The sequence below is a fragment of the Dysidea avara genome, chromosome 10 (assembly GCF_963678975.1).
Source record: "Dysidea avara chromosome 10, odDysAvar1.4, whole genome shotgun sequence".
Lineage (NCBI taxonomy): Eukaryota > Metazoa > Porifera > Demospongiae > Dictyoceratida > Dysideidae > Dysidea > Dysidea avara.
The window spans coordinates 12,677,392-12,704,837 of NC_089281.1; the positions used below are offsets into that span (position 1 = coordinate 12,677,392).

A 27,446-nucleotide genomic window follows, 5' to 3' on the forward strand; every position below is an offset into this window, starting at 1 on the left:
ATTTAGATTTTCACAATTCACGTGTTTATGCACACGTGTTACGTAAGGGGATACCCCGAGAATGTCTGCACTGAAGGCGTTGTTCAGGCGTGGTTCCTCTATAAGGGATGACAGTAACGGGAGAAAGGACGACTTGCGAGTATACACTTACAATGCAGCAGAATTAAAGCACCATCGACCTCTTACGTATGACGAAAGAGAACTATCCGAGGTAAGTGTGCATTATTTAGAAACTTTGATATTTACAAAAATGTTAAATTCAATATGTGCCACTATTTTGACGTAGTTTGATGAACTGTTAAGGTCGTCCTGGGACAAGGCAATGCGTGATGGTGTTATGAAGTATGACTTATCTGGTACAAAGTTGACAGCTCTACCCGGAAGGTATGGCTACATGGTGCAGGTTAGTATTACATTTAATATACATTTTAGTCAACCTTCCTTCCCAATATTAGGAGAATCCTAAGAGATTTTCTCATAGACGGAAACCAGAAAATATACAAAATTTAAAGCAGCCGTTTGAACGTAGCAAGTTTAATTTCACACAAGTTCCAGCCAATGAGGTACATAAGTAGTTACTGTCATGCAATTTAAATAAACCTGAGGACAGATTTTATTTGAATTGAGAGAAAAAACTCGTGGAAAGGAGCATAACATGGTCATTGTCAACGTTAGTCCTATTGCGTACGGCCATGTACTACTAGTACCCAAGCTGAAAAGTTCTCAACCTCAAGTATTCACTGAAGACTCCCTTCTGTTTGCAATTGAAGTAGTAGCACTCAGTAACCACAGGTAAACGTCTGATTTTAATGTTGTGTTAATATAATTGTGTGTATTCTTTTATTCTTAGAGGATTTTGTCTGCTCGGTAATACACTATTGTCCTATGCCTCAGTCAACCACTTACACTTTCATGCACTCTACTTTGAACATTTTCTTATGGCAATGACAACAGTATGTTATAGCATTGTCAAATGTCTTGTATCTATTGTTCTCACTGTCTAGGGAACTAAGATGTTTCAAGGTCCTGTGCTTGATCTAGAGAGGTACCCAGTTAAAGGAATAATGATTCAAACTGCAGATGGTTGTGCTAAGCTGGCCCAGTAAGATTTATCTGTCCATAACAGTTTAAAACATGACTACTTATTACAGGATAGCATACAAGGTCATTAGTCTATGCTATGAAATGGAGATGCCTTGTAACATAGTAATATGTTATGGTAAGCCTCAGGTAACTGTCACTATAGATCGAGGCCATAGTTATATTAGAATGCTAGTATTTCCACGCAAGCCAGTAACTGGTAAGACACCAAGTTGTTATGCAAGCAATTTTATACTGCACTTGTTCTTAGGTTTCAAGCAGTTGTATGATTCAGACTCAAGACCACCTATGTTTTGTGCAGCATGTGAATTAGCAGGCTGTGTAGTATTATTAGGTATGTCAAGTACTGTAGTGTGAGGGATAAAATCATGAGGATTGTGTACATGAAATCTTATACACTGAAGATCTATTGTACTTAAGTCACTAGCATACTTGCATGTAATTCTTAGACATTTACAAATCAATGACATGGTTTTATCTCTCTACACATCATACTTGTTATTTTAATGGTTTCCATGACTACAGATAAAGGATTTGGTGATGCTTTGACAGAGAAGCAGGTGATAGAGGAAATGAAAGTGAATGAAGTTGCTGAAGAAGACTTTCAAGCATTTAAAGAGCGCTTAAAAGTTGAATTTAAGTAACAGTTTTCTGCATACAAATGTTAGATTGCAGCACTGACATTTTTTACTACAATTATGTATTCTCAAAATATAATTTACATTTGTAAAAAACTACATACGTACTAATCATCCACAACCAGTGCATTTTCTTACAGATGAAAAAATAACAATAAAATGTATGTAGATCTTTTGCAGATGAGAAAATTAAGTATATTTATTAATGCATAATTAGGGACGTGATTAGTTTTAATCTGAAGTTTCATCTGAGTCAGATGGCTCATCCATGGGTAGTCCTGTGTTTGCCCCCGGAATGTGTACAACCATTTTGTTAGTGACATCCATGCTTCCCACAACCTGTAAAGAAACAACTTCAATGGAAACAGTTCAAGCAAACGGGCCTTCCACACATGGCTTCGTTATCAAAAAACATAAGAATGTTTCTTTTGCACAACCAGCCAATCACTTGGAATGACATTCAAGTGTACTTAAATCATGGACAATATAGTAACAGGCCTGATGGCCGTAGTATAATTGATGCTATCAAGAGTAAATAACTTCCATTATTTACTCTTGATGCTATTCAATGGGTTTTTCTAGCACATATTTAGATAATTCAAACTTGACCAAAAAGTTAACATTGTGGAATTTGTATACATACAGAACCACTCAAGCGTACATGGAAATTCACTTATTCACCTGTTAACAAAACCACCCCGTTATAGTGACCATGCTAAGCTGACACATCAAAACACATCAAATTATGTTCTAAGTAGTAATTTTTTTGATTCATACATTGTAATCTTACTAATTAGTACAAACACATTAATGTATTCCTTACACCACAAAACTCATCAAACGAGATTTTTCCATCGCCATCTTTGTCAGCATACAGGATAGTTTTATCAACAATCTGTTGCAGTTGTTTGTCTGTTAAGTTATTACCGACCATGGTCTTGAGCACTTGAAATAGCTCTCCATTGCCAATGAAACCATCTTTGTCAATATCGTAGATCTTGAACGCAACTAGAATTAGATGACAAATGTATTGCAAACACACACACACACACGCAGCGCAGGTACACACAACATACACAGATCTGCATGTCACATACACGTACAAGTGCCAGTATACCATATGTATAAATTGCAAAGGAACAAGTTCCATCCAAATCATGTACTATGTTTACAGCAGTACCTCACACTAATTAACATTATAATGTGATAATAGGAACTAGAACATTGTATACAGACACCATGTAAACGTTTCCTTATTCTCAAAAATACTACACTATATAGTGTACTCCAAAATCACTATTGACAAGATGTGCAGCATATTCACATACAGAACAGACGTACAATACATAATGGACAATGGTATTATTGTACATCATGACACACAATACATGCATTATCAAGTGTCCCAGTAGTCTATAGGTTGATTGCCTCAATACTGCAAATGGGATGGTTATAAACAAGGATGATCACTTCTGGACAATGACTCCAAGTAAAAGGCATTCAGTATTGCATAAACCCTTCTATTCTGGACACACTATAACCTATTTGTTCAGGACTCTACATGTATGTACACTAATACAAATGAGAACATGGACCAAGTTCCCTGATTATATATGCAAGGTGTCCACATTTCAAGATGTCAACATCCTTTACTCTTTTTTCACATGCATACACACAAACATGACTCACATCTCAACTTAGATTGTTTGTCTGACTTGAGGCTAAACTGGGACAGCCCCTGAATGAATTCTCTGAAGTCGATCTGTCCGTTACCATCTTCATCCATTATTTCAATTACTCTTCGCACTAGCGGATTTTGCTGCAGCTCCGGAATCGACATGAATTCATCCACCGATAATTCGCCGTCATTGTTCAAGTCTAGCTTCTTGAAATACTTGCTCAATCGCCTGATTTCTTCGCTGTCAACTGTGAAACATACACAATAATATCCTGAACATCGCGAAGTGTCCACATCACTTACAGTTGGACACTAGGTCCATTGGCAATGACTGATCTGCTCCCTATGGCAGCAAACGAAGATGAAGCTTTATGCGCAAGTCAAACACTACCAATCTTCACTTACCATCTCTTTTCCCCTCTAGCTAAAACACGAAAGGATTTAATATTTCGAAGATATTTCTAGTCTCGCCCTCTGCCTCCCCTAGATACGAAAATATTAGAATATAATTGGTTTGATGATGTGGGAGCGTTGGTGGCTACTGGTTGCCTTGTTCGTTGGTTGTCATGCAGTAGATAGGTCGAATTTTAAAACATGCGACCAGAGTACATTCTGCAAGTAAGTTATAGCCAGCTAACACTGAAGGAAGACTTTGTATATCATCACGTGATCTTTCATGTAGGCGCAATCGTGCTCTGGAACCAGGGGAGTCACAGTATCATGTGCTTCCAGATACAGTAGTCCTCAGTGATTCTTCAGTTACCATGGACGTCATCAACAAGCAAAATGATGTGTTGTTTACAGCTGAAATCCACGCACTTGAGGACAACACAGCAAGAATAAGAATTAATGAAAAATCACCATTGCACCCACGATATGGAGTACAAGGGGTGCTAATTGGGGAACCAAAGGCTGACAAGTTAGTACGCATTGATGCATGTGTGCATGCATGCTTGAATATAGCCTGGGGGTGAACACACCTGGACCCTTGGTTTATGATTTGACTGGGGAACTATTAACCAATGTGTGTACTGTGCTTTTTTGCATGGTAGGTGTGGTCTAGTGTGATTTGAGACCTCTTGTGGTTTACTACTAGTGAGGTGCTTTAAACATCTCACAGGTATCTGGAGTACTGAGGCTACTGAAGCTGTTTGTGTGTGTAGATATATGGTGTAACATGATATAGTAGTGTTGTACAGATCGATATATTCACTTGTGTAGTTGGAAGGTACAGAGATCTAGTGATGGATTCCAAGCAGTATTTGGAAACAGTACTGCTGTGATAACCTTCTCTCCATTTCGTGTCGATTTCCTAGTAAACAATGAGGTTGCTGTCAGTGTTAACAATCGTGGTCTCCTAAATATTGAGCACTATCGTAACAAGAAGTGAGTGTGTATTTGTGTGATGTATATGCAAGAACTGTTTGTATTTATTAGTTGCCCCATAGTGAGTTTTTAACCAGGCTCATGTTCACAGCTGACTACATAGTTATGGGCATGCACCCGGTTTTCTGAAATTAGTTTGGGAAAATGTGTGTGCATGTCTGTACGCACCCATGTGAGCACTACAGTTTTAAGTTAAAAGATGACTCCATTAATGAAGGCTGTTAATGCTGATGGACTGTACTGAATACCTGCAATAATTTATAAGCTGTTTTCATCTTATTAACTTGAGGTTGTGTGGCTGTCTTTGGAGTATCATGTATTGTAAGGGTTAAAGTTCTTGTTATTGGTGTTGTACAAAAACAGGAGCAATGAGGTACTTTTTGACTTGAATGTTGGGCATGATATCCATCACAATAGTGCTGCTCCTACTGAACAGTAGCTACAAATGCTGGCTAAATATTCCACCTGAGAAAATGGAATAAAGAAGTTTGGAAGATCTTCTTTCTTCTTTGTGTGTGTTTGTATATTTTTTGATTGTTTATTTTGACTCCATGTGATAGTTGTAACAAGGGTATGACGGCTTTGCCTTATATGTATGCCCGACAGCCCAAGGGCATATCAGGCAAAAGCCTGAATGCCCTGTGTTACCTCTAGTATGTATCACTTCCAAGGCTAATAGCTGACGCTCAATCATCCAAGTCAATACGAGTGGATATATTATATACATACCTGAAAAATTTGATTATGGGTCAGCAGCTGGTACGTTCTCTGGCTACGTTTGGCTAGAGATATCACGGAGAATTTCAGTTATATGAATATGGATATGCTTGCTTGTAGAGTGGGTGTTTTGTTTTATCAGTTAATGTGGGTGTGGTCCATATTCAAAAACATGTGTGAATAAGCTATAGCAGTAATAGCACTAGTTCTGACTTTAAGCCCAATGTTTTTCAACTTATAATAACAAAACGTTTTCGCCTGACACTTGGAAATGGCCAAATCCATGTTGTGCATATTAACCATGTGAGTATTAATCAATCACCTCACAATCGATCAATCCCCATGTTTATATAATCGGCTGGCCAGTTGTAGCACTGGGATACATTCAGAGCTACATTGCAAATGTAGCCTGGGTGGCTCCTTTGATCTGGGGTGTGAAAATGTTACATTCAAATGATAAATTATTACCTGATTTTTAAGTAGTGTTATGGAACAGATTGAAGGTGAAAAGCTCGCTACTGTATTCTCTGTGCTAGCTAAGTTTATTATGTAGCAAATTACATGTTCAATATTGCCTTACCCTCGGGTATGTGCTCATTTTTATTATACAGTACTACAGTATAGGGATCATGAAGGGTTTGCATTTTCCTGTTAATAAAAAAATTAGCCTTGCGTTTGCTTTACAAGAGCTTGACAGTATTGGTTATGTATAACAAAGCATTTCAAAACACTGCACTGTCAGTAAGTATCCACAGAGTTTAAAGTAAGCATCCCTGAGTATTTTTGGTGGCATGGGCAGTCAATCTAGAAAAAGTCACAGCTACTACAACCAAGAGTTTATAATGGACACATTATAAACTCTTGCTACAACTGGTGGCTGGTTCATTGAGCATTGAGTTACTAGTTGTCTGTTATGTGCTACAAAAATAAAGAATAAATTATATGTGGCAACTTGCTGCGCTCTCTGGTTTTAAGTTTGCGTATACATGTCTTGGGTAAGCAGCTCTTTAAAAATTGGCAAAACATCTTGTAATTCTTTGTATCCGTTTTTAATGTGCATCAGTGGTTGAACAAAGCATTTACCCATGCAAATGTTGTATATGTGTCTTTCTCTTCCTTTCTGCGACTCTTTAAGTAGTCTTCTGGTATAAGTTTGTATGCTACATTGTACCTGATCATATTGTGATCTCTGTTCAACACTTGCAGTAGTATACATCTTGTGGAATGGCCAGACCTGTTGCATCTTTGTCCTTATCAATTCAGAGAGTTTGTAAAGAATTGCACTGTATGTAGTTTGAAAAGGTTCTTAATTATTAATGTTTGTGTTCAATGTCAGGGTAAAAGAAGAACAAAAACCTGAGGAGGAAGAAGCAGATCAAGAAGGCAAAGAAGAGGAAGACACTGGCAACCAGGAAGAAGACCCCAACAAAGAAGAAGGAGACATTGAAGACTTTGAAGATGATGAGGAAGATGAAATGGATTCCCCACCCACTGATGATGGTGATGATGAAGCAGGCATGTGGGAAGAGACATTTAAGACTCATCATGACTCAAAACCATATGGTATGTATTTTTTTTGCTAAATTAAAGGCCCGAGCTTCATGATTGTTGTTCATGTATCTTATCACTTTGTCTGTAGGGCCAAGTTCAGTTGGTTTGGATGTGTCTTTCCCTGGCTCTGAGCACGTGTATGGAATTCCTGAGCATGCTGATTCACTGGCTTTGAAAGTTACCAAGTAAGTATCAGGAGTCTACAAAGCTGTTTAGCTAGTTGTATCTGTTGTACAGGGGTAGTACAGATCCTTATCGACTATACAACCTTGATGTGTTTGAGTATGAGCTCAATAACCCTATGGCATTGTATGGGTCTATTCCATATATGGTGTCACACAGGTGTGTGTCTGTCCGTCCGTCCGTCCGTCCGTCCATTTGTCTGTACATGTCTGTGTTGTGCGTGTGTGCATGCGTGTGTGGTGAGTATTCATTATTCTTTGTTAACTGGTGTTTGTTCTCATAGTGCTGCAAAGACAGTTGGTGTGTTCTGGTTGAATTCAGCAGAAACATGGATTGATATCACTTCTGCTACAGCTGGTCAGGTATGCTCAACATAATCATAGCATTTATGAATCACATTTCACATGGCTACTGTATAATTGACAGTACGTAGCTAAGTCAAACATTATTAGCTCTGTCATGACAATCGTCTATAGTAGAAACTCTAACTCCAGTAACATAGCTTCCTTCATAATGGTACTAGTAGTATGTCCACACTTTCAAGTTGGTTCTCTGAGTAAATTATTGGAAATGCTCTTCAAGTTGTTTCCAGCCAGCTCAATACATGTGTAGCTTTGTCAATGTATAACATCTGTCATTGTGGTATGGGTGTTGTGAGGTGTGAGGTTGTCTGTTGTGACTGTGAACAAATGATGTAATGTGTATCACCTGTATTTGAAATTGATAGGATTTTCTCTTACTCATATGCTTCATTTCCTTCAGTTCTTGAGCAGGTATTAACTATTCCATCACTATAACCGATTCAATCTGTATTATTTCATAGCACTATTCATATTGTATGAGCTGTATGTATAATTTGGGCTGTGCACCCAGCATCTTCTTGTCTCCAAGTTCAAAATTCAAATCTGGTCTCTCTCCACTGTAGGAGAATACCGATGACGGCGTGTTCATATTCTTAATAAAGCTCAGTACCAACATGCATGCGTATACAACCACTCATGAATATATTCCTACACCTCCCCCTCCAAGCTTTTTGGGGGGCAGGTAATGCAATAAGCTTAGAAAAGTCCTCTTACATCAAGTGTACAACATTATATAGTCCTACAAAAAAATGTACAATAATAAAGTGAGTACATATAAACACTACCAGTTGTCAGTTAAACATTTCATGGCCAGGTAATGAGGTGTTGAGTTGACTTCTTTATCCTCTGGGACTGGCGACATTGTGGCTGTGGCATATGGTCTGCTGCTTTCGGTGACTCTGGGATCCAGAAGTATGGAACTGAATCTGAAACTCTACGGCGTATAAACCTTCTGTTTCTAATTACAGTACCTCCCTTTTGTGTCTTAATGTAGTATTGACGCTGGGGGCCTATAGCTGTAACCATTCCGTAGGTATCCCACAATTTCGTCCGAGGGTCTTGTACTGCCACATTGGTACCAACTTTAATTTCTGGAAAAGGATGTGCTGAGGAATTGTAGTACTGTCTGCTATTTTCTAATGTGATGTTTGCATGGTCTGTTGCTTCAGCTGTGCTGTGCTGCCATTCTGGGGCAAAGGACCTACTATGTGCTGGTAGGATATCCTGAATAGGGTGTCCATATAATTTCTGGGCTGGTGACAGCCCATCTTTCCTGGAAGGGGTATTCCTGTACTGTGGGAGAGCTCTGCATAGTTTGTTCGTGTCAAGAAATCTGCCATTCCATGCTGTCTTAATGATTTTCTTCATTGACTTAACTGCTGCCTCTGCCTTACCATTGCTTTGGGGATAGTATGGAGTGGATGTTTGATGATGGAATCCCCACTGTTGGGTGAATGCTTTAAATTCTTTAGCAGTAAACTGTGGGCCGTTATCTGACCACAACACATCTGGAACGGCAGTCCTACTAAACAGTTCAGTGAGTCCAGTGACCATGTGGCTGACTGTGATGTCCCTTCCCATGGGGATTATTGTGGGCCAATCCGTGTGGCTGTCTACTACCATGAGATAATACTTCCCTGCATGGTAGCAAAAATCCGCTGCAATCTCTTGAAAAGGCCGTAGTGGTTTGGGCTTGAATATAATTGACTCCTTTGGCTGTGATGGGAGGTGGTCCTGACATTGTTTACAAGCTAGTATCATTTGGTCTATGTCATGGTCTACACCTGGCCAGTACACAGTTAAATGTGCTCTTTGTTTTGTCCGCGTGGATCCCTGGTGACCCTCATGAAGCTGTAACAACACCTGTCTCTGCAGGGAACGTGGTATAAGCAGTCTACATCCATACAATATCAGTTCCTCCTCTACTGAGAGATGTTGGCGGACTTGCCAAAATGGTTTGGTCTCTTCTGGCAGCATGTGTCGGTGGTCTGGAAAGCCTTCCATAATATACTGTTTCAGCTGTTGATAACAATTGTCTTCTCTGGCTTGTTTGCGCAATTCTTGCAAATGAATGCTCTCCATCTCGTTCTGGTGGACACTTCTGATCTCTGCCGCTGAAAGATCTTGGTCACTGCCCTCAGCCAATGACTCTTCTGGGGTGGGAATGCTAACTGGGCTCCTAGATAAAGCATCTGGGGCCTGGTTTGTTGCCCCCTTACGCCATATGGCCTTAAAATTAAATGCCATTATCTTCATGCACATGCGCTGTAGCCTCTGGTTCTCTATCTCATCTAGCCTCAGGTACCAATGCAATTGCGGGGCTCATGGCACCATTTCGCCCACTACTCAGCATCAAAAATGAGTTCTTATGGACAGTAGAGCATGACCAAGCAGTCATGAAGGCTAAGGAGTGCCTCACAACAGCTCCAGTGCTGGCATTCTTTGACATTGCAAAGCCCACACAGTTATGCACGGATGCGAGTAGGCAAGGTTTGGGGTTTGTACTACAGCAACAGGGAGCAGATGGCACATGGCAATAGGTACGAGCTGGGTCACGCTATTTGACTGATACGGAGTCGCGATATGCAGTCATAGAATTGGAACTGTTGGCTGTGACGTGGGCCATATGGAAGTGCACCATGTTTCTGACAGGGCTGCCACAGTTTGAAGTGTGGACAGATCACAATCCACTTGTACCGATTCTGAACAGCCACAGACTAACTGATTGACTAGGCCCATAAAAGATCGCAGTTCTGTACGAGTGGTGGGTGTGGGAAATTGTGAAATAGCTGCTGTGATTGAGGAGTCCAACTGGTACCCCTCTGGGGACAGACGAAAACCTGCAAATGTGACCTCTGTACAACAGAACTTCCACTTCTCCTTGTTGATAGAGATTTGCCTTTCCTTACATCACTGTAAAAACTGCTTAACATGAATCACGTACTGTTGTGGATCCTTGTCAAAAATAACTATACCATCTACTATTCAGCGATATCCTGTCAGTCCCTCCAACGCTTCTGCCATACGACGATTATAGTGCTCTGCAATTGACGAGAGCCCATACGGAGCCCGCAAATACTTGAATCTCCTGTAGGGGGTAATGAAAGTTGTGAGTTCTTGGCTCTCGCTTGCTAAAGGACATTGATGATAGCCTCTGACAGCATCAATAACTGTAAAGTATTTGGCCTCCTGTGTAGCAATGTCAACCACAGCTTCAGCTGGGGTAGGAGACATGTAACGTTCCCTCACGACAAATTTGTTCAACTTGGACAAATCCACACACATCCTAACACATTCTGTACCTTTGTTAGGGGTAACAACTATTGGCGCACACCACCGTGTGGCCTCTGTGACTGGTGTAATGATGCCTTGTTGCTGTAGCAAGCCCAGTTCTTCTTTCAACTTGTCCCTGTATGCAAAGGGTACAACACGCGGTGTTTTTACACAAAATGGGACTGCGTCCTGCTGAAGCCTGATATGGAATTGCTCCCCTTCCATCACCCGTACTTGGCCATCAAACACTGTTGGATATTCCTTCATAATTTCCTCTGCTGCAGCCATCTTCGCACTATCACTCCATGCGGTGGTTGTCTGTACTGCTGGGGATTTGTTTGGAGCTGGTGATGGGTAGTGGTAGGGAAGAATACCCAGACCCTTGGCTGCTTTCCATGATATGATAGCCCCTGTGATGCCTGGGAGGAAGTGCAAATTATCGTGGTACTGTTGCTGTTGCAAACAAAATGTGACCGGTATGCATCCCAGAGGTGTCATGTTGTGGCCGTCCACTGATTTAGGTATCACTGCAGATGGCAGCAGGTTATTTGGATGGCAACCCAGGCATGTTAAGATGTCTGTTCCAGCTGCCGAGATATCTGCACCAGAGTCTGGCAACACAGTGAGCTCATGAGTGCCCATGACTGTGGACGCTTGGACCCTAATTTTGGGGACTGGGTCGGCGAGTTGCTGTGTTAATGGGAACAATTGAACAGCATGTTGATGATCAGTGTGGATAGCATTAGCTCCAGGTTTGGCAGGTGGGAGAGGCTGCTGTGTTTGCCTACTGCGACACACCTTGGCAAAATTCCCGACTTTGTGGCAGTGTATACATAGTTGGTTGTAGGCTGGGCATTGTTGGCGGCCTGCTTTGCGCCATGGTCCTCCGCAGCCAGTACAAGTCTTTGATCTTGCTTGGTATGGCACGCGTGCTGCTACGATGGTGCCTGGTTCCACTTCCGTGATGTCCGAGCAGTGCTTCTTAGCTGCTTCACGACTGCGGCAACGCATGATTGTGGTTGCCAATGTAAGGTCCTTCTCTTTTAGCAGGTCTTCTACAGTGTCTGCATCTTGTAAGCCTTCAATAATCTGATTCCTCAAGCCCTTCTGTGTGCATGCATCCGAGCAGAACTTGCAGGTCTTAATCAGTTCGCGCAAAGCTATTAAAAAATCGTCAAATGACTCTCCCGCTTGCTGCCAGCATCTTCTAAAGTTCCTCCGTTCTACGGTATCATTCACGTGACCGTCTACGTACACATGTATGGCTGCTATAATATCCTGCGGTGCCTTCATTTGATCTCCCGTCAGGCCGAGATTTTTTACAATATTCAGGGTGTCTCTCGAGAAAGAAAGCATTAATGCCTTCACTTGCGTGCTGGCTTCTTCTTTCGCTAACCTGGATAGACAGCAATATGACTCCCACTGGAGGCACCATGCTGTAAATTCTGTACCTCTGTCTATCTGAAGATCCAACTTCGGCAATTCTCCTTGTTGGAATGTGTACGTCTTCTCCGCCATTGTCTAGGAGAAAAAATACAACAGAAAACTGATCAACTGTTACAAGCACTCCACCTTATATGGTGCCTCTAACCGGCACCAGGGAATCAGAAGTGGGGTTACGATAGTCCGCGTAGCGGTTCTAGTTAGCTCACAGCGCCACATAGGAGCATACTGATGACGGCGTGTTCATATTCTTAATAAAGCTCAGTACCAACACGCATGCGTATACAACCACTCATGAATATATTTCTACATCCACTGTATTTTTCTTTTAGTATCCCTGTCCCCTGTCATGCTGCGTGCAGATGAAAAGAGTATACACAGTAACCCAAGGTAGCAATGTTAGTGTTACTGAGTTTGCTTAGACTCTAGGCTTGTGATGTTAGTATGCCAAGACATAAAGTATTGTACATTCTTGAAGCCATGTGGAATCATTGGAGCTAATGTTTTGTTGATGATAGAATACCAAGTCAACAAGCCGGGTACTTTTGTATGAATAAGCTTTCAGTGACGATAAAATTGGTGAAATCAATGTTATAAAGATCACCTAGCATTAGTGTGTGACATCTCCCTTGTTACAGTAGGCATACAACTGCAACCAATAATTGTGTGTGCATCAACAAGTTTAATATCCTGAGTCAGTTACCTTATAGTTTTTCTTTGTGAGTTGTCATATTAGTAGTAGTTTGCAGTGGCAGGCTGTCTCCATCAGTAGTGCCCTTCTCCTGGATGCCATTTTCAATCTCAACGTTATAACTTTTCTTAAGTGTTGTCTGAATCTTCAATAAACTTGTCCTCTTAACTTGGTGTATGATCAAGGAGTTAATATACAGTTGATGGTTGTTGGCGCGTATGTCTTTTTTTCATCACTTGGTCTCCTTTTGAAATTGGGAGGTTTTGTATGTCTGTCATAACAGTATTTCTGCCTGTGTTTCTTTTTCTTTTTTACAGCATTTGGGTGGGTTGTAGATACATATTTCAGAAGTTGAAAGCATAATTTTGGGTCAGCATCCTGTGCGCTGTTGAGCAGGGTGTCAGACACTATAGAACTAAGTGAGGATGGTCTTCTTGAGTAAGTTCTTTACTGTTTGGACAGCTCTATAATGTAGCTGTGAAGTGCTGTGTTTAAAAGAGTAATCATTTTGAATGTGTCATTAGAGAATTGCTGCATCCACTGAGTCTATATGTTATACCATGGCCGGTAAGTTGTGATTTGCAATTTACGATCAAGTTTAACTAGTGTGAAATAGAACTTAGGAATATTTTCACTAATACATGGCATGATTTCAAATTGTCGAATATGCAGCACTTACCAGAGAAACAACATGAAAGAACTAAGGAACCTTGTTGGCTCATGCAGAATTTGTGGTCTCAAGTAGGTACTGACCTCTTTGATTTCAATGATCAGCACCATCCTATACCCTTCATTTGTATTTCTTATTGCCTATATGTGTTGCTATATTTCTGGCCGCATCTTTTTGGAGCTGAGCGATACAGCCATTTTGGTATCATGATTGATACTACATCAAGATACTGAATACTTTACGATACTTTCACACTGTACTTAAACTGCTGTAAGTTATCATACACATACTGGTACTTCATTGTAATGTTAACTCTATTAATACAAAATCAAGTGGTACAAAACCAACAACTACCAGTAGAAGGTGCTGGTAGAAGACCAGCTTGTTTCATATTTGAGACATGACCTGCAATACTGAAGCCATCTCAGATGGGACTGATGTAGCTGGGATGGCTAAGTACTTCTTAGCCAACTTGCTCATAATGGGACGGCACAGTATTTACACCAAGCCAACTGGGGTTCCTCTTTTTCATCTACAGTCACTGCAGCATCTTGGTATCGTTTCTCATGCTTTTTGATATTCTGTTATTGACTGTTCTTGATCATCTGGGTCAAAAAACTCCATGTATTTCTTATCATCACCATCATTATCTAAACTTTATTTTGCTCTCTATGACAGCTTCGAAATAGCATTCTTTACTTCATCCCTCTGTGCTTCCAACAGGTAAGACAAGCTCTTCATCCTGTGATCTTAAAATGCAGCTTTGCACGGGAACATTTCAACACTGCATTGATTAGAGTTTTGAGCAATGGATGCTGTATAAATCCTTGAAAGCTTGAGCAATTTCTGGCTGCTTACTAGAGGAAGCGCTGCCATCACTTTTCTGACCTCTAGTAACTGTTGAAACTCTTTCTTACTTAGCTCAAGGTGAAACCTTAAATTTGATTGCTTCATCGTGTTTGTATACAACTACAGTGTACAGCAAACTTCCTTTTGTCCACTTCAACAAACTTGCCATTGCTCAGTGGAAAACCCATACTCCACTTGTATAGGCTTCTAACGGTGTAACTCAGCATTGCTTCGTGACTTCCATCAGCATATGTTGTTGTCATTTTCACTATAACTACATGTGCATGCACGTATATAAAACTGCAATAATTAACAACACACTATATATTGCGATCATGATACTTTTTCAATATCACGATATATCGCTCAAACAGTAGTTCGCTCAGCTCTAATCTTCTTTGGAATGACTATTCTCTCACCAGCTCTGATCACAGATAATAGTTGTTGTAATTGGGCATCTGCATTGGTTGCTCCATTGGACACTGACACAATATGTGGAGAGAGGGAATTGATATCACATCATTTTGCTGGAAAATGCAACTGCAAGTACAAGCTCAGGGCAGTAAACCACATTAGTAAATATTTTTATCTTTCTTTGTATTTGATATGGTGCTTGGCACAGTGGCTTTCTCAGGATTGCTCTTTCAACACTTATGTTGGATATATAGATGTGATCATGGAATTTTGTGCACTTGATGCCACTGTTGGCATCTCCTTTTCCGTTTGCACAGTTTTGTTCAGTGCAGCTACTGTAAGAGATCTTGATGTGTATGCTATGGGATGTTCATTTTAAATTAGCTGGAGCTGGCATCAACAGACACAGGTCGATCTGACTTGAAATATTTCAGCACTGGTGCAACTTAAGAATTTGGCGGCATCTACTCTACCTGATGGTGTTACTATTGCAAGGCGTTCAACAACATCCTTGGCAAATGACCTCGGGGACATAGGCTTCTTGTTGGGGTCTCACTGATGATATCTGCAGACACATCCAGGAGACTACTATCCGTGTCTTCAATAATGCTTGTCATATTTGCTTTAATGCTTGTCATATTTGCTTTAATGCTTGTCATATTTGCTTTAATGCTTGTCATATTTACATTATTTGAGTCTTTCTCTAGTAGTGCTCTGAGGGGTAGTGCTATCTTGAGCAGGTTTTTATTTTTAAGTTTGATATCTGAAAGTTTAATGTGTTGGAAGAGCTTCCTTGTCTTGTGGTGGTGGCATATCACTAACTACTTGTACCTTTGTTTCTTTTACTTTTGACACTTTGTCTTGTTGAGTTACAAATTTTGGAGCAAGGATTTTGTACCAACCAGACATCGTGTTGTTGCTTGTTGTCATATCAGACAAGAATATCATCGACTACAATTTCCACAACTTTGATATCCTCAAACATGCTCTCTGAAATATATCTGTGAGAATTCCAGTCTAAAGGAGAGTTGTTTGAACATGTATTTCCCTGAGAAGGTATTTTTGACTTAAACTTTGTTGAAAGTTTTAATTAATTTTCAACTTTAAAAGGCTGACTGGTTTTCGAAAACTGGTGAAACTCCTCTAGAACTGAAGGTGCAAAGTTTGGTACTTTCCTAATCAAGTTAGATTTTCCAGGACTGGCAAGTGACACTTAAGACTGTAGCTTTTGGAATCCTAGTAACAACATCTTCAATGATTTGCATTGGGTTCATTATTTAAGTCTCTTGGGTCAATGCATCTACAGTACGTATGCAGTGTTCCATTCAGTTTGACGGTCATAACCAACTTTTTGTAACAACCATTTGCTTGGAAAAATCACAATTCAAAGCAGTTAACTATTCAATTGAAGAGTTTGTCTTGACACTTTAGCTGACATGTATATGTTTTTGGCTGGCAAATGTCCAAAAAACTGACCATGCATACATCAAAACAAACAACAAGCTCAAGTTAAGTTCACTAAATCTTGAAAAAATCTAAACACTTACTAGTAGGATTAACAGTTCAAACTTCTTTAGCAAGATGCTCCCACTCCTCTTTGGTTGCTAGCAGGTGGTGGTGTAAAACAATATTTAATCAATGCTTCTCAACACGTGTTCACACAAAACTATTTACAGCACACTGACTCTTATTCATACACAAATACTACTAAGAAATTCATAGTCAATATTACAATAATCATTGATAAGTTAGTGTTACTACATTCACCCCTTCCAGTTAAAGCTTGACCACAAGTTTATGGTCTGTAGTAGTCTGGTGGTCTTCAGTGGCGTTGAGGATAACGGGAAGTCTCGGTTTGCTGAGCTGATGGAAGAATCACGTGGTCTATTGAAGGGGGTGGCCATTCAGGAATCTCGTGATTGATCTCAGTATCATCAATAACAACATGTTGAGTACCTGGAACAGAATGGGATAATTATCCAATCAGAATCTGTGGAAGCCCATATGTAAGCTGTTTGGTCTGGAATGGGGATAGCATCAGCCCATTTGGTGAAGTAGTCTTGGATTACCAGTAGATAACGGTTATTGTTTGTTAATAATGGCACTTTTAAGATATCAATGGCTACCATTTGCCATGGCTGTCCAATAGGAATGTTTTGTAGTGGTGCTGGTTGTGGCATAGTGAGCTTAGACTGTTGGCAAATAGAACACTGTCTACAATACTCATCTGGCCAGAAGGCAGGCGATTAAGAGTCTTTTCCACACCTAAGTGACCTGCAGTAGGAGCATCATGATGACGACTAATTACATCTTGTTGGAGATCATGTGGTAATACAGGTACTGTGACTGACTGATGCATAGGGTTAGGTGAGTACTGGCGACAGAGTACACCATCCACTACTTTAAGTTGGTGCCAAAGTTATTTCCATCTGTAGAAAGGAGCTTTGTTCCACATTGGAGCTTGTGGGGTATCTGTTAATTTCAAATGAGCTCGGAGAACTGTAGATAAATTATTATCCTTAGATTGACCACTGCGGAGTTCTTTGTGGGAATAGTGAGGTAAGCTTATGGTGACAGCACGAGGTTTTGAGGAAAGACGAGAGAGACAATCAGCATTACTGTTGTTATGATACACAATTTTGAAATCATACTCTTGGATAACTAGGGACCAACGACATAACATACCCTCCATTCTTGTGCTGATAGCCACTGTATGGGAGCATGATCTGTATACAATTTAAATGGTCGGCCTAGTAAGTAGTGGCAAAATTGTTTTAGTGCATAGACAATGGCTAAACATTCACATTGAATGACGCTATAATTACACTCTGAGCTGGTGAGAGACCGACTGGCATCAGTGATAGGATGTCCTTGCTGCTCCAAAACAGCCCTTAATCCTATTGCACTGGCATCTGTTTGAAGCACAAATTCCGAAGAAATTGTACTAAATGAAGGGTAAGCAAGTACTGGTGCATTAGTCAAGTATTGCGTGAGAGAATTGAAAGCATTATTGCAGTCTGGGTTCCATGCAAAGGTTACATGAGTCTTTTTGAGAAAATACAATGGAGCAGCAACATTGGAGAAGTGTGGGATATATTGCTTATAGTATGATGCCAATCCAAGAAACTGATGCACTTTAGTTACATTGGTTGAGGTTGGCCACTCTACAACTACATTTACCTTCTTGGGATCAGGTGACATTCCACTAGATGAAAATGTATGTCCTAGGTATGGTACACTTGACATACCCTATATGACATTTTTCACCCCTCAAGGTTAGTCCTGCACTCAGTAACCTCTTGAATACTATATCAAGATGGTTCCTATGCGCTTCTTCAGTCTCAGAATGAAGCAAAATGTCATCCAAGTAAATTGTACCAAATGAGAGACCCTGTAGAGTTTTATCCATGAGGCACAGGAATGAACTAGGAGCACCTGAAAGCCCAAATGGAATTCTGTAAAACTCATAAAGTCCCATTCCAGGCCTGGACAAAAGGCAGTCTTTTCACGGTCTACTGGATTGACTGGCAGCTGCCAATGCCCACTATGAGGATCAAGTGTAGAAAACACTGTTGACCCAGCAAGTTGGTCTTTTACTTCAGTGTACAATATAAGGGAAAATTATTGCTCGGACAGAATGGCCAATCAAAAGTAAATTTGATTGGCCATTTCTGAAATTGCATGGCCATAAGATAGAAGTGTACTATCCTAGTGTGTGAAGCATACCCTGCAGTGCGAAGCACAAGCCTTCTAGGGGGTCTGGGGGCATGCCCCCCCCCCCCCCCCCCCCCCTCCCAGGAAATTTTTGAAAAAGGATCACTCTGAGATTGAATCTGAGACCACTTTCAGCTACTTATCACTGAACTTTATGCACATGCATTTTACAGAGAATTAATTGTTTATTAGTAATACATGTACAAAATTTGTGTTGCTACATACATATTTTACAAAAAAAAACTATGAATCAATGTATTGTACAGCCAGTTTGTAGACTTAGCTAGGCTAAATGCTTTGTTACAAGTGGTGTTGAGCCAGTACAGATTGAATTATCAACTAGCTATTGCTAAAGTTTCTCTTGTGAATAGCAATAGATCAAAACTTACTCTCAAACTTTCCGTGTGCAGAACACTTTTATCACGTGACTTTCATTCCACTCTTCAGCCACTGATTATAACCACGAAATGGCCATCTTATACTTAATATCGTACCTCCACTTCGCAAACATTACTTTCTTTTCTTCTCTTGGAAGGCGCCACTCGTGTAGTCAGTGTAGTGATCGCTTCTTCACAACATCGATAGTAACCCACAATCGATAATTTGGGTAAATACGAGGTGCAGTGCTCTAGCTTACACGTGCGCATCGAGTCGATGCTTCGACGGGATCGAGACTTCACGTAGTGATTAAATAGCTTCGGTAAGGAAAGTTAACGATACGACAATAATAATAACTATAATAATACATGTTATAAAGGCTAATAATAAAGAATTACAGTTGTAAAAAAATTTGATCGGCACAAATGGCCGACCAACGGCTACATTGATCGGTCAACAGCATCACTTGGTCGGAAAATGGCCGAGGGCCGACCGTTATATTGTACTCTGTACTTCGTCAGGAAGGGGGGGTAATGGGTAGGAATCCTTAGTAGTATGTTTATTTAGTTCCCTGTAATCAATACATATTCTAAGTTGCCTAGACTTTTTGGGGACAAAAACAGCTAGTGCCATCCAGGGACTCTTACTTTGTCGAATAATTCCCTCATCTAACATAGTCTTAAGTTGCTGGCAAACCTCAGTGTGGTAATGAGTAGGGATCTGTCTAGTTGGTAAACTATACTAACTTCACCGCGTTTTCCATTGTGGGGATATAATGCCATGCATCTTCAGTGTACCCAGGTCTAGAACTGAACAGCTCATGGTATTTTTCTATGAGATTAAGGAGCAAACATGTTGGTAGTTTGATGGGGCACCATAAGTAGGGATGGCACAGTCATCTGTTTCCCTTATGAATTTTGGGAATTGACTTCTTGCAAGGAAACAGGGATTTTACACAAAATCCAGTAGCAGTTACTAACCGGCCACTCCAAAGAACTGCTCTGACAGTGGATAGTATGGCAATAGCCCAAGTGGTCCCAATATTTGAAGCATCTCAGAACTTAACTTTTCAAACATGCCCCATACCCACAAGAATCAGGGGTTGATATCATCCTCTGCCTTGTCTAATGTTGTTACTTCACCTGAAGCTCTTAGTTGTCGCGAGATTGGTTCAGGAATTCCTGCTAGAAACTGATGCAGCAACAGAGGCTCTCTTGATGCTTGAGCCATACCCAGAATAGCGTGTGTTAGCAGTTTCCTCAAATCGTGTGCATATGGTGTGATGGCTTCATCTGGTTGAAGTCTTTTCTGACTAGTGACACAAAGGTCATGGGCATCATTGCCTTTTCCAGTGCTGTCTTAACTTGAGTGTGATCGTCTTGTTGTTCAGTAGTCAGTGTTCTATCCAGACTGCCAATGCTTCGCCTTCAAGTGGCGTTGGTAATTTCTTGCTGCGCCCCATCCGTTTGCACGCCAGCAGATCTCGAATCACTGAAGCCACTCTTTTACATTGCCACTTGCAAACGGCTTGGGAAGACTAATGTGACCTTCTGCCATCATCTGGTACCAGTATAAAACAATATTCAATCAATGCTTCTAAACATGTGCTCATACAAAACTCTATTTACAGCATACTGACTCTCTTATTTCGTACACAAACATTACTAAAAAATACATAGTCAATTACAATGATAATATAATTTAGTGTTACTACAGTGGCTTGGAGGTAATTATCCCTTACCATGTGCTATTTAAGGCCTAAAATCAGACTGTTCTATTGAACCTCTGACCTCTGTGGCTGCCACCTTCAACTGGAGTTTTGTGAAAGTTTATCTAAGAATGAAACCTTGATTTTGTTTTGCTAATAATTGCTACCCCAAGAGTTTCGTTTGTCGTATGAGCACTGTGAATTGGGTGCTGTAAAATGTGTGAAAAAGTTGTGGATGTGAAGACAGTGGATAGTTCCTGTTTAAGCACTACACCAGTTCATCTTAATATTTGCATGTGGTGAGCGCTTCATCAAACTGTACATGTTGCTCCTGGCAGCCTTCATGGTATTGCTGGTGCTTCCAGCTGTCTGTGCATCACTTGACAGCCAGTGCTGGGGGTGGTGGCAAGTACATTCTAGCCTAGAGAAAAACACACATAAACTGTAGTGCAAGTAAACAAAGCTGTATTTGTGGAGGCAGTCTATGAAGATTCATTCATGTGCTTCTGGTCACATAGCAACAGACTTATGCTACATAGAGCTGTGTGTACATTAGTAGGTTGCTTTGTTAGGGTGGTTTACAAAGTACATGTTCTCTTGACAGACCATGTTGACCAAGTTGATGTCATTCTTTAAGTCAGCAGAGGACACTCCACAAGTTGATACTCACTGGTTCTCAGAGAGTGGTATTATTGACATGTTTGTCATGCTCGGCCCTAGTCCACGTAGTGTCTTCCGTCAGTACTCCCGATTGGCTGGATCCACCATGTTACCACCCGTAAGTGTGTATGTGTCTCCTTGAAATAATGGTATAGTCATTGCTTAATTACATTGCAATAACCACATACACTTTTTATATTACCTATATTGTGTAATTGATTTAAATTTAGTGTGTGTATTTGGAGAAATTCAGTCACATACCATTTCCCCCTTCTATTTGCAGCTGTTTTCAATAGCGTACCATCAATCACGATGGAACTACAATGACCAAGAAGATGTGAACAAGTGAGACCATCACCACCCACTACTGTACTAAGTGTGTGTATTGATGTGTGTTGTAGTGTTAATGCTGGATTTGATCAATATGACTTTCCTATGGATGTCATATGGTTGGATATTGAACACACTGATGGGAAAAAGTTAGTTAAGATTGTTGCATGCCTTTAAAATATGTAATAGAGTTAAAATACTGTATGTTGTAATAGAGTTTTAAGCATTCTATTTTTAAATTTAGAGTATTAGTAGTTATCTATATTGGTGGATGGTTAATTTTATGGGTGAACGGGTTGAACATTATTCATAGGACATTTATAGTCACCACCTGATCACTGGTCTGGGCTGTAATTTAATGTGCCAGATTAATAAATGCCTTTCCAATAACTATGCATATGAAAGTCTGTGCCCTTGTTTATCTCATATTATTCTTTGTGTGTTTAGATATTTCACTTGGGATAGTGGTAAATTTCCTGCTTCAATTGACATGATAAATGGAGTGGCAGCAAAAGGAAGAAAGGTCAGGATACCTTGTTAGTGTGGACTGTGTTGTTCATTTGGGCCACCCAGTGGTCAAACTAGTTGCCAAAACCATCTGACCAGTACATTTATTGATGATATTGCTATTGAAGCAAAGGGCTTGGATCGGAGGCAGTTGCTTTAGCTGATAACAAGCATACTCCTTTTCACTTAAGATATTGCCAGCTGGTTGAAATGCTCTAATAGAGCAGTCACTGTCTGGTTGGTGTCATGTGGTTTATTTGGATTGCCAATTAGAAATATCAGGGGAGGATCCCGTCATACAATATGGTAGTACTGCATAGTAGGGATCATGGTGGTTTGCTACCTCACTTTTCCTTCATGCCACCTTGGAAGTATTGGTTAAGCATAATTAAGTGACCCAACAAGTATTTAAGCCTAGCAACTACAGGTATCTGATGCCTTTAGCCAAGTATATGGTTAAGGCTACGTATGGGCTTGAATTCTTCACTGTACAACTTTGCTTTGTCCTAGACACATCAACTACAATTCATGCATCATGGACTTATCTTTGTGTCCCATTTCTTTCTCCACTGCCATGTAGGTTTGTTGTAACATATTGTGGTTTCAGTGCTGGCTATCATAAGAACCATCTGTAATTTCCGTAGTTACGAAAGCAGAGGCACTTAATGCACTGTTATTTGCTTATAACAGGTGGAACATACATGTACCTAAACACAAAGTGGAATGGGCATATAGGAACACATATTCGGTCACTCAATTATTTCTTATAATGTGTCTCTAGCACCATTCTTTCCTTTGATGTGGTATGCAATGTGGTTTGCCAGTAATGAACTGTGTTGCAGTATTACAAACAAAAAGTATAAGAAATTGTATTTGAGTAGGGATCATAGAATGGAGCAAGGGAGGTCATCTACACCTGCAGCTATACTAGTGGACATTTAATCCCTAATTCAGTCATAGCTACAGGCTGTACAGTATGTGATTGAAGCATGAACTAAATGTCCACTAGTATAGCTGCAGTTGTAGATGACCTCCCTTGTTTCATTGCATTTTCATTTCTATGATTCCTGCTCAAATCAAATGCAAACTTTCTACGTAAATTCTGCTCTACAAACAATCCATAGACATATATAAATTGTAGGAGCCAGACAAAAACATTCCTTGTTCCTTATATTATATTGTCTTCTACAAACCTGTAAGTTTGTGTTTGTCTGTTGTCTCTGCAGTCATGTGGACAAAAAGTTTTTTACAAAGTTTTTTTTTGTTAAAAGCAACCAACAAAATAAAGACCACATAAATGTTCGTAAAAAAGTCAGATGGGTATAAGCTTTGCAGTAAGGTGATTTGTTCAGTCTGGCATGAAACAACTGGTGTGTGTAACCTGTATATGCTTTGCCAAAATGATTAGCAGCCACAAACTACACTGTTACTAGGATTAGCAAAGTTATATGGAGTGTGCTGGAACTTCACACATATGTGAGGTGTAGAGCATCTTTGGAGTTTGGTAAAAGAATTTCTGGTTAATAAAATGGCTAAATTAAATGGCTATTTACTTACTGTGGTCAAGAGTTCATAATATTTGTATTATGAACTCTTGTTATGATGAACTGCTTTTTTTTTTTAAATTAATTTCAGTTATGAAATTAAAATGACTACAAATTAAGCTCAAGCAACCAAACATTTTACTACTTGTGGTTGTTTACTTGCTTTGGACACTAAACCATGTAGGACCACCTACAAACTATACTAAGGTTCAGGCGAGGTCATTAAGTACACCTTAGCTTGTGTTTGAGACTTATAGAAATGGGCACTATGACGAGGTGGTCTTATTAAAGAGGTGGCTGAAGTTCCACTGCACTAATATTGACATATAATCTCAAAGCAATTATTACAATCACCTTGTTTACTTCAGATGATTACAATTATTGACCCTCATATTAAGAGAGAGAGTAACTATCGTATCCACCAAGAAGCAGAGGCTCAGGAGCTCTACGTCAAGAAGGCAGACAAGACAAGCATCTATGAAGGATGGTGTTGGCCTGGCAGTTCCTCATGGATTGACTTCACTAACCCTGACATCAGGAAATGGTGGGCCGAGCAATTTGCCCTTGACAAGTATCAGGTACTGAATAAGAATCTGTATGCATACATGTGCGTGTGTTGTGTTGTGTATGTATAAGTCTTGCATGATCATGTTACACAGGTAATATGAACATCATCTGGACACTTGGTATAGTATCCCTTAGCATGTGCACGTAAACTAGACCTCTGATAATCAAGACACTCTCGAGATGTCCATAATACACAGGTTTTGCTGTAAATGTCGTCCAACAAAAATGTGTGAGAACACATGGTTATTAGAGTTCAGACACCATAGTAATCTTGGTGTCAAGATATATAAGTGGGGGCTCCACTTACATGTATACACCATAACACAATTCAATAATGGTGCAATATCCTTAATGAAATGTGTTACAACTAGTTACATCCCATGTCATGGGAATTTACACATGTTGAAATGTCATGAGATAGTTGTACTAGGTATTTATGGAAGAGGACCAAATTTGCACAACACATTGTGTGCTAATCCACATATGGATCACACAAGTCAGGGTTTGTTCTTCTTAATGATTTCAAGTTGTAAAGTGAACTATTATGGATATTGCATATGTGTTATCCAAATTACCGTCATTCACATGAGGTCTCACAACATTTTAGTGGTCCCAGTATATTAGTGGTCCCAGTATATTAGTGGTACAGTACAGTATAGTATGGTGGAAGGATATACTATCTGGGCTGGGACGGCCCATAACACAATGTCGCTTTCCATGTGAGCAGTCCTATCAGCTCTCACTTTGTATGCAGATTTTTGTAGGTAAACTAATCATGTTATGTGTATCCATAGGGTTCTACATTGGATCTCTTCACATGGAATGATATGAATGAGGTGAGATCAAATGTACTGTATGTCTGTAATGTCTCTATTTTAACAGCCGTCTGTGTTCAATGGTCCAGAGATCTCCATGCACAAAGATGCTACTCATTATGGTGGCTGGGAACACAGAGATGTGCACAACATCTATGGAATGTTTCAGGTTTGTTTGTACAGTGTCAGGGCCGCCCACAGGGGGGGGGGGGGGGGGGGCAACTGGGGCATTTTGCCCCGGGCCCCATGGAGGGCCCCCTGAATACCTGTTTAAAAGATTGATATACTCTAATAGAGCAGTCAGATCTAAATACTCTAATAGAGCAGTCCATTTTTTAAAATTTTTTTTTGGTCTTCAACTTACAGCTTGGGTAAAGGTGTGATTCAGAATGGAAACCTCCTTGCCTCTGGGGCCCCACTTTAACTCTTTGCCCTGGGCCCCTTAATTTCTCTGGGCGGCCCTGTACAGTGTTTCATAGTTGTCACACTCAATTCGGGTATACTAGAATAAGGTTTCCTTCTTCATGGTGTTCTAAATGTATACCAGTACTTACCTTGTATCTTTGTGAAAACCATCCAATTCCTTCTAGTGTAATAGTAAATTGCATGTTCCTGACTTCTAATTAATGCCCAGTTGTATTTTTCATTGTTTTACTCATTATCTAGAGGAGGTCATAGTTCTGTGATGTATATATTGTATTAATGCTCTTGTATACCAATTCTCAGTATGAAATATGTGCATTAATTTGTACATTTGTGAGTGTTGAATTAGAGTAAGTACTTTTAGCGCTTTTGTAGTGTTTGCCATTAGGTTAAAAACATTGTGAATGTTATTTGGTAATGCCTTTTCTTACAAATCCGCACAAAGCAAATTTTGTGTTGTAGCAACTTTAAAATGAGTTGTTTGTTTAGCCTCAAGCAACTTGTGAAGGCCAAGTAATGAGAAGTGGTGGGAAGGAGCGTCCTTTTGTCCTGTCTCGTGCGTTCTTTGCTGGCTCACAGCGTTATGGAGCCATCTGGACTGGGGATAACACAGCAACATGGGACCACCTCAAAATCTCCATACCAATGATCTTGTCCATAAATGTGGCTGGTCTGCCTTTTGCTGGAGGTAATAATTATAGAAAATTACAGTATATTACATGTGTGTATGCTTATTACTTGGGCATTTCATATTTGCTGGCTATGTAATTGTGCAATTATAAGCTATTAATTTTTGGTAGGTGAATACTGAATAGATTATACAGTTATTGTCATTTGTGCAATGTGTAGTCATACGATTCATAGTTACCTTTTGTTTCTTTAAACAATGTTTGTGTGTAGTGTTTGTAGGGATGGGGGTATATCCTGGACCTACAGTAAATACCCCTCATTTCTTGGCAATAGAAGCAGATCTGATAGAATTTCACTGTTAGGATATTTCAGTTTGTTTGGGAAATTTTTTACCTACTAACATTTTCAGGTTATAATTTTATTACTCAATTTGTTGTGTTGCAATATTGAATACACTTGACCATATCTGCTGCTGTAGCTGATGTTGGAGGATTTTTCCAGAACCCAGAAGTCGACCTGTTGGTACGCTGGTACCAAGCTGGTGCCTTCTACCCATTCTTCCGGGCACACGCTCATGTTGATACCAAACGACGAGAGCCATGGTTGTATGATGATGACAAATTAGCAATCATGAGAGATGCTGTTCGTATGAGGTACCAACTGCTACCTTTGTGGTACACTGTCTTCTGGGAGAGCTCAGTGACTGGAGCACCAGTAGTGAGGTGAGTATACTGTCCTGGAGTTTTGTAAGTATAGTGGAACCCCCTCTATATTGGAAACTTTAGAACTAAGACCTTTTTGCTGTGATATAGAGATTTTCCTCTTTCAGAGGTAAAAGAATGTATTGACCAGACAAGAAGGTTTTTCTATTGTGTCCTTAATTAAGAGTTTGTTGAGAGATTCCATTTTATGGTGCTGTAATTGTTGTGGACCTTTGTTATAAGACTTTGACATGTCCTGCAGGACTAGTCTTGCCCCAGGTGGATTTGCTTACACTGACTCTTGTTCTTTGGTGTACAGCTGCTCCACTGGCAGTGAGCTTTACTTTTACTAGTGGGGTATTGCAATTATACAATATCATGATTCTGATGTGTGTCATGCATGGCTAAAAGTTTGATACCGACACCACTACATGGTAATGAATGTCACCAGATAATAACAGTGTGGACGTACACTTATACATACTTGAGTTGCAATATCCACTGTTATAGAGG

General features: G+C 40.1%; 3 protein-coding genes across 3 annotated transcripts in view; 2 read left to right on the plus strand and 1 right to left on the minus strand.

The window, feature by feature from the left end:
- Nucleotides 1-36: 36 nt before the first annotated feature.
- LOC136268579 (GDP-D-glucose phosphorylase 1-like) lies at nt 37-1,937 on the plus strand. Its single transcript, XM_066063956.1, has 9 exons — nt 37-211; nt 287-403; nt 456-563; nt 611-792; nt 851-953; nt 1,005-1,102; nt 1,152-1,300; nt 1,352-1,435; nt 1,627-1,937. The coding sequence occupies exons 1-9, from the start codon at nt 62-64 to the stop codon at nt 1,743-1,745; spliced, it is 1,110 nt and encodes a 369-aa protein (XP_065920028.1). The 5' UTR covers nt 37-61; the 3' UTR covers nt 1,746-1,937.
- On the minus strand, nt 1,798-3,940 carry LOC136268581 (calcineurin subunit B type 1-like). The gene is made up of 5 exons (XM_066063959.1): nt 3,823-3,940; nt 3,721-3,760; nt 3,429-3,665; nt 2,563-2,747; nt 1,798-2,078 (listed from the first exon to the last, which is right to left on the minus strand). The coding sequence occupies exons 1-5, from the start codon at nt 3,823-3,825 to the stop codon at nt 1,971-1,973; spliced, it is 573 nt and encodes a 190-aa protein (XP_065920031.1). The 5' UTR covers nt 3,826-3,940; the 3' UTR covers nt 1,798-1,970.
- The window catches only part of LOC136268575 (neutral alpha-glucosidase AB-like), a 30,061-nt gene continuing 6,490 nt past the window's right edge, over nt 3,876-27,446 (plus strand). Inside the window, exons 1-16 of the mRNA XM_066063952.1 lie at nt 3,876-4,035; nt 4,100-4,336; nt 4,639-4,803; nt 6,857-7,083; nt 7,160-7,256; nt 7,309-7,413; nt 7,538-7,616; nt 21,361-21,534; nt 21,700-21,761; nt 21,818-21,895; nt 22,194-22,269; nt 24,166-24,375; nt 25,159-25,200; nt 25,247-25,348; nt 26,092-26,290; nt 26,711-26,954. Coding sequence (XP_065920024.1) covers nt 3,935-4,035; nt 4,100-4,336; nt 4,639-4,803; nt 6,857-7,083; nt 7,160-7,256; nt 7,309-7,413; nt 7,538-7,616; nt 21,361-21,534; nt 21,700-21,761; nt 21,818-21,895; nt 22,194-22,269; nt 24,166-24,375; nt 25,159-25,200; nt 25,247-25,348; nt 26,092-26,290; nt 26,711-26,954 — 2,198 coding nt within the window. The 5' untranslated portion in view covers nt 3,876-3,934. The remainder of the gene's footprint in view (nt 4,036-4,099; nt 4,337-4,638; nt 4,804-6,856; nt 7,084-7,159; nt 7,257-7,308; nt 7,414-7,537; nt 7,617-21,360; nt 21,535-21,699; nt 21,762-21,817; nt 21,896-22,193; nt 22,270-24,165; nt 24,376-25,158; nt 25,201-25,246; nt 25,349-26,091; nt 26,291-26,710; nt 26,955-27,446) is intronic.